The 13,762-nt window shown below is 47.9% G+C and overlaps 1 protein-coding gene across 7 annotated transcripts in view; it reads right to left on the reverse strand.

Annotated features, from left to right (window-relative positions):
• Positions 1 to 3,102: 3,102 nt before the first annotated feature.
• Positions 3,103 to 13,762, reverse strand: part of tbc1d1 (TBC1 (tre-2/USP6, BUB2, cdc16) domain family, member 1) — a 64,403-nt gene continuing 53,743 nt past the window's right edge. For all 7 annotated transcript variants that reach the window (XM_077017228.1, XM_077017220.1, XM_077017243.1 and 4 more), the window contains 5 exons: positions 11,689 to 11,933; positions 9,837 to 9,996; positions 8,520 to 8,689; positions 6,266 to 6,442; positions 3,103 to 4,070 (listed from right to left, as the gene is read on the reverse strand). In XM_077017228.1, coding sequence (XP_076873343.1) covers positions 3,876 to 4,070; positions 6,266 to 6,442; positions 8,520 to 8,689; positions 9,837 to 9,996; positions 11,689 to 11,933 — 947 coding nt within the window. In that variant the 3' untranslated portion in view covers positions 3,103 to 3,875. The remainder of the gene's footprint in view (positions 4,071 to 6,265; positions 6,443 to 8,519; positions 8,690 to 9,836; positions 9,997 to 11,688; positions 11,934 to 13,762) is intronic.

A 13,762-nucleotide genomic window follows, 5' to 3' on the forward strand; every position in this document is an offset into this window, starting at 1 on the left:
ACACCAGCCCACGTTCTACCTCTGGGCCAGGACTCACAACCCTGACGCAACTTCTTAGTAGCTAATTATGCTACTTACATGCTACTTATGTGATTTCATCCACTTATTGTTGGTTGAAGCCAGATCATCTTGCACTTAAAGTTTACTTGTGAACTAACAACTTTAGGTAGGCAATTTACTTTGTGTTGGTTTCAGTAGTAGCCACAGAAAGCAATTAGTGCCAGGTAACTTGCTAGTTATCTAAATAATATGATGATCAAACTTACATAAACGGAGGGTTTAGATCTTGGTTTATAGTTAGTTTTCCTAACTAAAATGCAAACCAGTTTTATCAGTAGGTTTTAATCTATTTTTTGATGCAAGCCAACATGGTGCCTCGCCATAAAGCAGCCAATCAGAGCAGAGCGAATCAATTATGTAGCCAGTCAGAGCAGAGCTCGTCAATTATTATATAGCATTGCTCATTAATTATTCACGAGCATAATTTTAGGGCCAGGGTTATAAATGGGCGTGTATAAGCGCGCTTGGGTCTTTTTGGTCCATAGCAAAGTCACACCCCTCCTATTATGAGCGAACAATTTAACAATATTTAATAAACGCACTGTACGGAAGCGCTTTAACAATCAGATTAGAGTGATGAACGCGCAAGCACGCGCACTCTCACCGACGACTTAGTGTCTTGCAGAGTCTCTGATGGTAGTGAAGCGAGGGATGTTGTGTCTAAACACGTCTGTTGGATGAACGAGCAGTTTTTGGTTGATAAAATATTTCCTCCTCCATTTTCTGACAGACAAAAACACACACCTTGTACCAGCAAGTGCAGACAAATTCGGACAGTCACATTTTAAGAAGAAAAAAAGGTTGCATGCGCTACTTCAAGGACATGACACTTGTAGCTTATTTAAATGTGTACTACAACACAACCGCATATAGAAAAATGTTAATAAAACGTAGCCGTGTTATTTAACATAAGCTCTTTCTAGACGTGCATATGTACATCCAAAGTCGCATTCACGTACACACTGTAAGAGGAGTCGAATATTTCTTTATTTTTCCTCATGCTTTCCCACGTTACTGCTTTGAAAGTCCATTACTGTCAGTCAGAAATAATAGGGGGTCAAAGGTCATCACACTGACAGGCAGCGCTTACTCAACACTGCTTGTCTGACATCCTGTAATCCACACAAGGCGCACCGTGAACCTAGTTCACATCTGAGTGCCAATTCATCAAAAACGCTCTTCCCACCCACTGGGACGGGCGAGTAGGACACTGTGAGAATAAAAGCTCCACGCTAAAGCCAGATTATTATTCCCAAACATTTATTTACTGCTCCTTTAAGCTGCAAGTACATTTAAGTCCTACCATGAAAATCTGCATCGAGTTTATGCGCAACCGTGCGTCACGTTGTCGAGCACGCGCCGATGAGCACGCGGATGCGGCGGGCACGCGGGAATAATGATGGGCACGCGGACGCTGTCATGTGGCGACACGCATCTGATGTTGCCGATGCGACACAGCTGATTTAATACGGCCACGTGTTTCCACCTGCGCTTCCGAGCACGTGGAGTGGCCGCTTTAACGCGCCTGCGTGCTGAATGATTTACTCTCTGTGCACGCCGCTTGCATGTTGTTTAGTGTTTATGGATAAAATACCAAATTGTGCAAAATGCTGAGAACTAAATAAACGCAAACGTGAAGTAAAGCGAACGAGGCAGGCAAATGGGCCTAATGGGAGAATCCGCGCGCACCTTTTGCGCAGGCACGACCCTAAAGCCTGGTTTATACTCGACGCGCCGCGAGCGGCGCGAGGGTCCGCGCGGCGAAAATGACGTAATCGCTGTGGCTCCGCCCGTGCGCGAGGGCCTCGCGCGCTGTCGCGGCGCGAGGTCGTGCACCTCTCGAATTTTGTAACTTCGCGCGCGCGCCGCGCTTCAGCGCGATGGACAAAGTCATGTTTGCCGGGTTCATACACCTATACAAGGTGGAATTAAAGCACTTGTACGTCACTTTAAAGGTCCATTTCAATATTTCCCAGCACGTTAAACTTAATTAAGTTAAATATTTATACATATACTCGAAATGAATCGAAATAATTCGCTTTTTTATCACATTATTTAATGGTTGTTTATTTTCAAAACGCCCAATCTTAACGTCTTCACGTTCTCTCATGTTTCGTCCTGGAATTACAAGAGGCTCGTATTTGTTAACGTAATTTCAACATTTTAATGCACTTTAGCCTAAATTCCAGCACTTTTTAAACCTGAAACACAAAGCAACATCAAAATGCGTCAGGTAAATGTTCATTCCCCTTTTTTGAGGGGTGTTTCTTTATACTACCACATATCGTTTCGGACAACATTGCAAAGCCATATTTATGTTTGATGCCTGGTGTATATATACGGTCTCTGGTCAGGTAAAAATGTTCTTTCCCCGGTTTTGCAGAGGTTTTTTATTCTCCACTGCCACCTATTGCCACCTATCGTTTCGGAGAACACTGCAGCGACGCTCGCGACGTTCGCGAAAGTATAAACGCCTACACCGCTCGCGCAGGGTCGCGCGAGGTGGGCGGAGTCGCGCGCTACGGTCGCTCGCGAAAGTATAAACCAGGCTTTAGAAGGTTCCGCGCGCACTTTTTGCGCGGGCACGACACTAGGAGGGTGGAAGGTTTCTTCTAGCGCGGCCCTGCTGTCCTCGCGACACAGAAAGCGCGTGAGCAGGACTTAATCTGGGTTTAATCTGAACTTAATTTGGGCTTCAGGAGGTAGGAGGGGCCTGCCGTTTTACCACGGTGCCGTTCTGTTTCTTAGCATTGATCTGATGGACATAATATCGTAAACCTTCTTTGTGCATTAATGGTTCTATTGGGTTATTAGACCTTAAGGCATTCGTTGTTTATTTTGACATTAAATGGTTTCCTCTGTTGATTAGGGGTACTCCATGTCCGTCGTTTCTTCTTGCCGTCTGGCAAACTGTGATTCGGTAAGACTTAGAGCCTCATTCAGCTCCTAATTATCAATTTCATTATTTGGTTTCATCATAAAGGCATTTCATAGTTGAATAAATGCATTGTGGGTATTGTAGTCAGGAGTTAAAGATAAAGATTCAACATCAGAGTGTGTTTAATTATATTTATGGTACAAAACAAGAAAAAGAGAACTTTGGATTCTGGAAAACAGCAGATCAGAGCTAAAACAGCAATTTTGACTATTTCAGCAGATATGTTTTTGATTGAAGTTTACAGTAAAGTTTACAGTACAGTCGAATGCAGCAGTGCGTAAAATTAAACTTGAGTGTCTCACACAGACATACATACAAAAATGCACCGAGGCAAAAACAGGTGCAGATACTACACGCTCACACTCAGTGTGTCAGGAAGTGTGCACTACTGTGGGCTGACTGCAGTCATGCCAACGTCTCCACGTCAACAAGAGGGAGGGGGAGGAGCCGTTTCTCTGTGAGGTCAACAGTCTCTGACCTTTAGGCACATGAGCTCCAGAGCAGGAGAGGGGGTGTGGTGGACATGCTGCCCAGAGGAGGAGGTGTAGGCCCTGGGAGGAGAGCCCATCTTCCTCCTGGGGTCTGGCTTTCACTCTGGTTCTGCAACCAAAGTCTCAATGTCCTTCCGTTACCCAACTCCTTAATCAAGAAGGCACACATTGGCGAGTCCCAATTCTCTCTTCACACTTCTGCTCAGAAGGGAACAAGGGGACATCTGGAAGCGTACAGGCGCAGTCAGTGCAGTCGATCAGTACGAGGCCCCGAAAGCAAGGCTGTGACCCGGAGGACGCGAGTGGCTTCTCGCCACATCTCTCGCGCACTCGCGTTCTCCGTACGAGACGAGCCGGGCCGGCAGGCGGCCGGAACCGGGCCCTCCTCACTCGGGGGTGCCGTCGGGGCGGGGCTGATGCGGGACACCGTGGCTGGTGAGGAGGGCCTGGAGGCGGGCCACGGTTTGCTGCAGCTCCGCCCTCTCCTGCTGGAGGGAGGAGACCTCAGATCGCAGAACCGCCTCGCTGGTGGCCAGCCCCTCCACGCGGGACTCCAGACACCGGATCCTAGCGTGAGCCACCTGGGGATGGAGGGAGAGAGAGGAAATTGTATAACTAGGGCTGAACGATTAATTGCATTTGCGATAATTTCGCGATTTTTTAAAACGCGATTGTCTAATTGCACAGGCTGCGATTTAAACTGGTCACGTGACTTGGGAGCGAGCCGATCCGAGGACGAACGGAGCAAACCCGAGCAGGAGGCAGGGAGGTGGAGAAGTGAAGTTAACACAGCGCACTTTAACTTGTTGCACAATGGCTTCAGGCTCGGCAGAAGCTGACACAACTGAAAGTCTAATACCAAAGAGGGGCAGCACATAAGTTGTGTGAAATTACTTTGGCTTTTAAAAAGATGCTGCTCAACGTCAGGTACCCTGCAAAACATGCCTTGCTACTGTTGCTACGACGCGAGGTAACACTACAAACCTTCAGCATTAAAAAAACACCACAAAGCCTCGTATGATATTTGTAAGGCTAAAATGCCAACGACCAGTGCTGCATCTTCAAATACGCCAAAGTGTTTATCTGCGCTTATACAGCTTTAGTATGCGGTGAGCAGCGAAATACCGTAAAATCACGCATATAGGCGCAATAAGATTTAAAGCGCGGATGAATCGCGAAAGCGCGGATAGCTTGACCGCGGTCCAGCAGACAGGGTTCACTGACCGAACCGTTTGAAAGTGTAACTCCTTATGGATGTAATTCGAAGCGGCACGCTGAAATAACTCGGGCAGTAACGGAGTTCATAGTGAAAGACATGATGCCCGTTAATATAGTGAACAAGCCCGGCTTCATGGCTTTGTTAAACACACTGGATATGCGCTACCAAATGCCCTCACGCACATATTTTAGCCAAGTTGCTATACCTGCAGGGTTGCCAAAAATTAGTAGTTCGCTCTGGCGCCAACCACAGGCGATCGATCGATCACAATATAATAATAATACTTAAATTTAGTCCATTTTACACCCAGTGGCGGACTTAGCAATTTGGAGGCTCAAGGCGAATTTAGCTAGGGGGCCCATCAACATTAATATGCGAGAAATAAGTTCAGGTTCACACTACAAGATTTTAGGCTGGTTTTTCAGTCGCCGACTGTTTTTGTAGATCGCCGACAGAAACTGTGGTCGGACGCAAATCGGGGATCATTCGGCGCTCGCTCAGTCGTGTAGTGTGAACTGCTGAAAGACGTTCGCCGAGTGGCCGCCAACTCATCGCAGACGACCGGCAGATATCTAGCATGTTTAATATCTAGCATGTTTCATATCTAGCCCAGTCGGCGACTGTGAGTCAACAGCAGCGTCTAGCTTCATACAACTTTACTACAAGACTGTGTTTAAGTTATTGTGACAGCACTGGAGAAATAGTGCGATTGACTATATCTATGTTCACTGCAACGGAGATGAAATAATTCTGGCAATTTGGGACTATGGAGTGGTTAAACGGTAAAAAATAATAATAATAACGAAAACGTGGAGTACATGTACGTTGTTTTTATTTTCTTCGTGGTGTTGCTGGTTCTCGCGAGTGTTTCATTTTCGTGTTCTCGTGTTTTTGGACGGCAGCCAGATGAGTCGGCGATTCCCCAGTCGTTTAATTCGTGAGCCCACGTCACCGATCAGTCATGTAGTGTGAAAGCCACAACAACTGAAAGACTTGCGATTACAGCACAACCAGTCATGTAGTGCGAACGGCACAAAAACCTGATGACTGAAAAGTCGTGTAGTGTGAACCTGGCTTTAGCTAGACAAGGGGGCCCTACAGTGGGAGGGGCCCAAGGCAATTGCCTAGCAACGCCTCTATGCAAAGACCGCCTCTGTTTACACCCCCCCCTCACGCAACCCTGTATCTGAGCTGTATAAAAAATGCCGAAACAGAGTTTCCTGAAGTGGAACAATGGGAAAAAAATCGCGATTTTAAATCGCAATCGCAATTTATAGATAAAAAATTGCAATTAGATTATTTTCCAAAATCGTTCAGCCCTATGTATAACATTTTCTCTTCCCACTGTTTAAATACGTTTACTGAAGTGTGATGGTCATCACCCATAAATCATCACTGATCTTCATACATCTTCAAACTATTTAGATTACATAATATGTTTAGCATCAGGGTGAAACTGGTTCAGGAAAATCGTGAAAAACTGGCTTTCAACATTTCATCATCATGCAATCATGCGTTTTCCCATTTCACGGTGTGATTAACAGTGCAGTATGTCACCTGCACTTCCTCAAGCAGGTCTAGATTTTGCTGCCGTAAGCTTCCATTGGTCTTCTCCAGATGAGCGGTGCGCTGTGATTGGCTGAGAGTGGAAGGGCCGTCCAGCAGCTCGTCTTGAAGGACGTGGTACTCCACCTCATAGGCCTGCAACTGCTTACTGATGTCCATCTCGAATACCTACATGCCCAACCACACCCAACCACACCCAACCACACGTTAATGTTTGTATGTGGGGTCATACATTTACAACGTACATATAAATATAAATACATGGAAAATGTTCCATTTTTAACCTAAAACCCCCCAAAACCAAGCACATGTGCATTCACACACACGGACCTTGTTTATTCTGGTATTTTATGGTGTAATCGACACGTTTCTTAGAACCATAGGGCATTTTTGACATTGTTTCCCCCCCATTTCAACCCAAATCAAACCCAAATGCAACACGTGCTAGCGTACAAAGGCCGTTCGCCCAGCTAAGGCATCTCCCCACATGCGCTCACCTCTGAAGCTCTAACGGCACTGAACACTCCCTTCTCTTCACTTCGCCTGAACTCGCAGGTTGAGTTCAAGCCCCCTAGCACACTAACACCCTAGCACACTAACACCCTAGCACACTATCCCGTTAGCCCACCAGCCCCCCACCAGTTCTGTTAATCAGCTCGTGCGACTGATCCTGGCATGGCGTGGCACGTGCGAAGACGTCCCGGGCTCTTGGGTGGCGGTTAAAAGGGAAGGTGCGGGCGTGGTGCGTGATAACTAGGCCACGCGCGCTGGCGCCGGATCAGAACCCGCAGCTCAAGCCCGGCAGGTCCTCTTCTCCAAGAAAAGGGAGGAGCCGCTTTTACGAGCTCGAGGAGTTCGTCAGCCGAGAGGTAGCCGAGACAACGGCGTGCGTCACCCGACACAGCCGGGCCGCTTCCAACGCTCCGTGATCTGGGCGTGACGCGCGCTCGTGTTTTTGTTTGTGTTTGTGTTTAGCTCCACATGCAAACATACACAGACATGTTTTGGGTGTGTGTTATGATTGTGGTTTGGCTGAAGTGACATCTAAAGGTGGTGTCACACGCACACGTGTGTGTGTGTGTGTGTGTGTGTGTGTGTGTGTGTGTGTGTAAGTGTACACACACTCACCGAGCACCTCTTTTTTAGGAACATGTCCTTGTGGCTACACTCACTGTACATTTAATAAGCTCCATTTACCATGTAGGAGCACGTTGTAGTTCTACGTTACAGACTGTAGTTCATCTGTCCGTCTGTAAAGACGTTCTTAGACCTTCAGTGGACCCCCACAGCACCCCCGCTGGATCATTCCCAGCACTGCAGGGACACTGACGTGACGGTGGCGTGTTAGTACAAGCGTATCAGACACGCATGTATGTAGCTCCCTCCATGATTTAAAATGACAGCTTCTCGTCTTTACAACCTTTCCACCTTCCTGCCAAATGTGTCACTTGTGCACAAGCTGTCTCTCACGCACGCACGTGTGCACGAGCACATACGCACGTGTCCCAGCTGAGCTAGGGTTCCTGTGCTCCTGGACCGCTTGTTACACGTGCGTGAGCTACAGTGAGGAGCCGGAAGATTCAGTGTGTCTGCTGTGTGACATGTGGGGAGGTTGATGGACGTTGATGGACGTTGATGGACGTGGTCCTGCCCTCTCAACTCCACTACGACACTCAGTCACGGGCCGTCACAGTGCAGCTGACACTCACATACCAGCGTTGGCTGCTCATTCAAATGAGAATTACTCTGATGTTTGTAATGCGACTGAACACACTGCTGAGTGAGGCCTCACATACACACATGGCTAACAAACTCCACTAACATATCAGTCTTAAACCCAACACACACCCGACCTGTACTAAACCCAATGGACACCCAACACTTACCACTCTGACCACTTACAACTCTTGACTTTACTCAGCCTTACCAAACTCTAAACCAACCCTTAATTAACCCAATGGACACACAACACTTACCACTCTGACCAAACACTTAACCAAGCCTTACCAACCTCTAAACCTACCCTTAATGAACCCAATGGACACACAACACATACTAAACCCAACACCTAACCAACCCTTACCTAACTATAATGCAACAGTAACACAAATGCAACACAAATCCCAGACCCTAGGGGGCATTCATCTGTTATGATACAAGGGCATTTGGTCCATCACACACACACACACACACACACACACACACACACACACACACACACACACACACACACACACACACACACCTGGTTGATGGTCTTCTCCATCTGCACCAGTCCCAGGTTGGGTAAGGTACTCTTGATGAAGTCTACTATAGACTCCAGATTGTCATGTTGCAGAATCAGGGGCTTATGGCTACCCAGAAGGCTCAGTGCCACCTTGAAAATGACCTCTGACCCCTGCAAGAACAGCATATCTGCAACACACACACACACACAGATCACCACCAGAGGAAATATAAGTAGCTGTATCACAGCAACTGATGGCGCACACAGAGACAGCTCCACCCTCACCAACAAACATAAAGGGGCACAGCAAGGGCACATTGTGTGTGTGTGTGTGTGTGTGTGTGTGTGTGTGTGTGTGTGTGTGTGTGTGTGTGTGTGTGCGTGCGCATGGTGATGGCTTGTAATTATATACAACAACTGAGTGGTATATTTCAAACATTGCAAGCACACACACACACACACACACACACACACACACACACACACACACACACACACACACACACAGTACAGTCATGGCGTTGCGATTAAACACAACAGAGTCAGCGCCACTGGACATGCTTCACTGGATCTGATTCAAACATACAATTTATTCTCAGAGATGAGGAGTGGGAGGGAGAGAGAGAACACGCAATAGTGCAGAGAGAGAGAGAGAGAGAGAGAGAGAGACAGTGTGGCAAGAGAGAGAGAGAGAGACAGTGTGGCGAGACAGACAGTGTGGCGAGAGAGAGAGAGAGAGACAGACAGTGTGGCGAGAGAGAGAGACAGACAGTGTGGCGAGAGAGAGAGACAGACAGTGTGGCGAGAGAGAGAGACAGACAGTGTGGCGAGAGAGACAGACAGTGTGGCGAGAGAGAGAGACAGACAGTGTGGCGAGAGAGACAGACAGTGTGGCGAGAGAGAGAGACAGACAGTGTGGCGAGAGAGACAGACAGTGTGGCGAGAGAGACAGACAGTGTGGCGAGAGAGACAGACAGTGTGGCGCGAGAGAGAGAGACAGACAGACAGTGTGGCGAGAGAGAGAGAGACAGACAGACAGTGTGGCGAGAGAGAGAGAGAGAGAAAGAGGGAGCGAGAGAGACAGACAGAGGGGGGGGGGGGGGGGGGGGGGGGGCACTAGCCAGCCGTGTCCCCTGGCCTGTTGAAGACCTGTCAGGAGGTTCTCTGCTGTAACGACACCTGCCGTCACCCGTACAGGGCTGTTCTCCTCACAGCTCACCTGAACCAGGTGTGCAGGAGAGTCGTTTACAAACCCAGCGGCCCAGGTGTGTCTGTGCGCTGCCCTGTGTGCCACACAATACCTGCGTGTGTGTGTGTGTGGGTGGGTGAGCTCACCGAAGACTCTGGCGACGAAGCCGAGGGGGAAGTGTGAGGCGAAGGCGGTGAGGAACCAGGGTGCGGCGTAGAGACTGGGGCCGATCTCATACTGCTCCAAGTGGCTGTACAACTCCCTGTGGTAATCATGCAGTAACCGCGACAACTGATACATCTGGATCTGGGGTGGAGGAGGGTGGAGGAGGGTGGGGGTGTGACAGAATAGGGGGAAAGGAGGGAGGGAGAGGAGAGAAGGAGGGAGAGAAACATGGAGAGGGACGGTGAGATGAAGAATGGAAGAAAAAAGGGAACAGGGTGAGTATAAAAAGTCAGAATGGAAGGAAAGAGTAGAAAAAAGACAAATAGAGCAATCACAGCTGTTCTGGTGTGAGGTGGGTCGTGTACTATAACAGGGCCACAGCTGTTCTGGTGTGAGGCGGGTCGTGTACTATAACAGTCACAGTTGTTCTGTTGTGAGGCGGGTCGTGTACTATAACAGGGCCACAGCTGTTCTGGTGTGAGGTGGGTCGTGTACTATAACGGGGCCACAGCTGTTCTGGTGTGAGGCGGGTCGTGTACTATAACAGGGCCACAGCTGTTCTGGTGTGAGGCGGGTCGTGTACTATAACAGGGCCACAGCTGTTCTGGTGTGAGGCGGGTCATGTACTATAACAGGGCCACAGCTGTTCTGGTGTGAGGCGGGTCGTGTACTATAACGGCCACAGCTGTTCTGGTGTGAGGCGGGTCGTGTACTATAACAGGGCCACAGCTGTTCTGGTGTGAGGTGGGTCATGTACTATAAGTCACAGCTGTTCTGGTGTGAGGTGGGTCGTGTACTATAACAGGGCCACAGCTGTTCTGGTGTGAGGCGGGTCGTGTACTATAACAGGGTCACAGCTGTTCTGGTGTGAGGAGGGTCGTGTACTATAACAGGGCCACAGCTGTTCTGGTGTGAGGCGGGTCATGTACTATAACAGGGCCACAGCTGTTCTGGTGTGAGGCGGGTCGTGTACTATAACGGCCACAGCTGTTCTGGTGTGAGGCGGGTCGTGTACTATAACAGGGCCACAGCTGTTCTGGTGTGAGGTGGGTCATGTACTATAAGTCACAGCTGTTCTGGTGTGAGGTGGGTCGTGTACTATAACAGGGCCACAGCTGTTCTGGTGTGAGGCGGGTCGTGTACTATAACAGGGTCACAGCTGTTCTGGTGTGAGGAGGGTTGTGTATAGGGGTGTGTTTTTCGATTCAAATCGATCTTCATTTGAATGATTTGATATCGATTTATTAAACCTGAGATCGATCTTTAGAATTGACCAATTTTCCCCACATATGCGTACCGTTTTAACGTCTCGCGTTTTATCTCGCGTGACGTGCTTGAATTCCACCTTGTTTAGGTGTATGAACCCTGCAAACATGACTTGGTTCATTGTGCTGAAGCACGGCGCGCCTGAAGTTACAAAATTCGAGAGGTGCACGACCTCGCGAATGGACAGCGCACGGGCGGAGCCAGATTCACTCTCGCTCCTTGCGCACTCTCCCACTCACACTTAAAGAAACAGTAACCCAATCATCCCATTATCATTACAATATTAAAAAAAGAATGTAACTGTTGTTCACAGTATAAACACTAATATCTTAATACATTTTAATAAAGTTTGAGTGTTCCTTGTATCATTACATTTCACATTCAAACTACACTTTTTATTGTAACTGAAATTTCCCTACAAGAATCGATATTGAATCGGATCGAATCGAAAATCGAATTGAATCGGGACCTTGTGAATCAGAATCGGATCGAACTGGGAAATCAGTGGTGATACCCACCCCTAGTCGTGTACTATAATAGGGCCACAGCTGTTCTGGTGTGTCTGACCTGCAGGATGATCATGTCGGGCCGGTACTGCTTGCGCAGGCCGCGTTCGAACATGAGGAACTTCAGCATGCTGAAGGCGTCCTCCTCACTCATGTGGAGCAGCAGCACGCCCGCCACGAAGCTCAGGCCCTGGCAGTAGCCCACCTCCGCGTCCAGCAGCGAGTACGCCTTCAGCAGGTTGTAGAGGGACAGCTGGCCCGCCCCCAGCTGGGCGCTGAAGTACGGGTGTGTGGGGAAGGTGCGGCCTGGGGGGGACAGAGAGGGAGGGAGGAGTTAGGCGGAGGGTGGGAGTAAGAAAAATTATGAATTACAATTTTTTTTTCACAAGCAGCAGAAGCCAAGAAGGGGAGGTGCAGGAGATGCGTTTCCTGATCTTCAGACCACCAGTGAGAGCATGGGCTCTTACCCCCATAACCACATGATTATGGCATTACATCACCAGCTGAAGACAGACACTGATATTTCACTGAGCCATACAGGGGCTGCAGGTGTTAGGGTGTGTGTGTGTGTGTGTGTGAAGAGGGTCTCCCAGGAGAGTATTTGCATTCCTGAAAGACCAAGAGGGAATGGAATGACACTGTGGTGTGATTGGGCAGAACCCAGCCCACCCCACACCTCCACCTGAACACACCCCACCCACACCTCCACCCCATACCTGCACCCACTCCGCACTTGCACCCACCCCACACCTCCACACTAATAAGTAGAGTGTGCAGTGTGAACTGATCCGTATCTAATAAGTACAGTGTGCAGTGTGAACTGATCCGTATCTAATAAGTAGTGTGCAGTGTGAACTGATCCGTATCTAATAAGTACAGTGTGAACTGATCCATATCTATTAAGTACAATGTGCAGTGTGAACTGATCCATATCTATTAAGTACAATGTGCAGTGTGAACTGATCCATATCTATTAAGTACAATGTGCAGTGTGAACTGATCCGTATCTATTAAGTACAGTATGCAGTGTGAACTGATCCGTATCTATTAAGTACAGTGTGCAGTGTGAGCTGATCCATATCTATTAAGTACAATGTGCAGTGTGAACTGATCCATATCTATTAAGTAAAATGTGCAGTGTGAACTGATCCATATCTATTAAGGACAGTATGCAGCGTGAACTGAACCGTATCTAATAAGTACAGTGTGCAGTGTGAACTGATCCGTATCTATTAAGTACAGTATGCAGTGTGAACTGATCCATATCTAATAAGTAGGCCTGTGTTGAAAAAATCGATTTTCCGATTCAGAATCGATTCGCATATGATGATCTGATTATCGATTCGTACGTCCAAAGATCGATTTTTTAGTGAACTTTTACCCCGCCTCGTCACTGAATTCACGCAGGCGTGCTCGGTCTAACTAACTGTAAAACGACTTGGCGTCGGACAGTGCCGGTAACGACGATAGTCAAATCGGAAATCTAAAAACAGAAGGACAGTTTATCCAGTGTCAGTGACTATTTACAGTTAGTCCGTGTCACTGACCGTTTACCCAGTGTTTTTACAGTTTAAAAAAAGTTTAAAATGTTCTTGTAACGTTGGGCGCAAGGCGATGGACGAGACAGAATCCTTTGCACTTTCCAAATCGTTACGTTTATTACATTTACCGAAGCGCAGACAGCGCACATAAAACACGTTTACGTAGAACATGTGTGACTCAAACAACGACGAGCACAGGACGCTGCGCGAGCGCAAATTAAATAGACAAACCACATAAACCCCACGTGATTACGAGACGAGCCACAGGTGAGGACTATCACAAGACGCACCCGCACCCACGGAGATACACCGACGTAGACGATTAGACACAGACGACGTTAACACGCCCAAAACGGAGGGGTCGGGGACCGTAACGTGAGAGTTCTGTTCTTATATTCTCACTTTAAAGAAAAATACACGTTTACATTTTATACTTTCAGTTTATTAAGTGTGAGCACTTTTAAAATAAAAATGCATTTGGTAGCAACAGCTTTTGGGTGAATTCTTAATTATTTCAATCATAATAATAATGCACTGGTTAGTGTCCCAATAGGAGCCCACTGTTGCAGATATAGACACCTCAAAGATGTCCTC

Source organism: Brachyhypopomus gauderio, chromosome 1, assembly GCF_052324685.1.
Source record: "Brachyhypopomus gauderio isolate BG-103 chromosome 1, BGAUD_0.2, whole genome shotgun sequence".
NCBI lineage: Eukaryota > Metazoa > Chordata > Actinopteri > Gymnotiformes > Hypopomidae > Brachyhypopomus > Brachyhypopomus gauderio.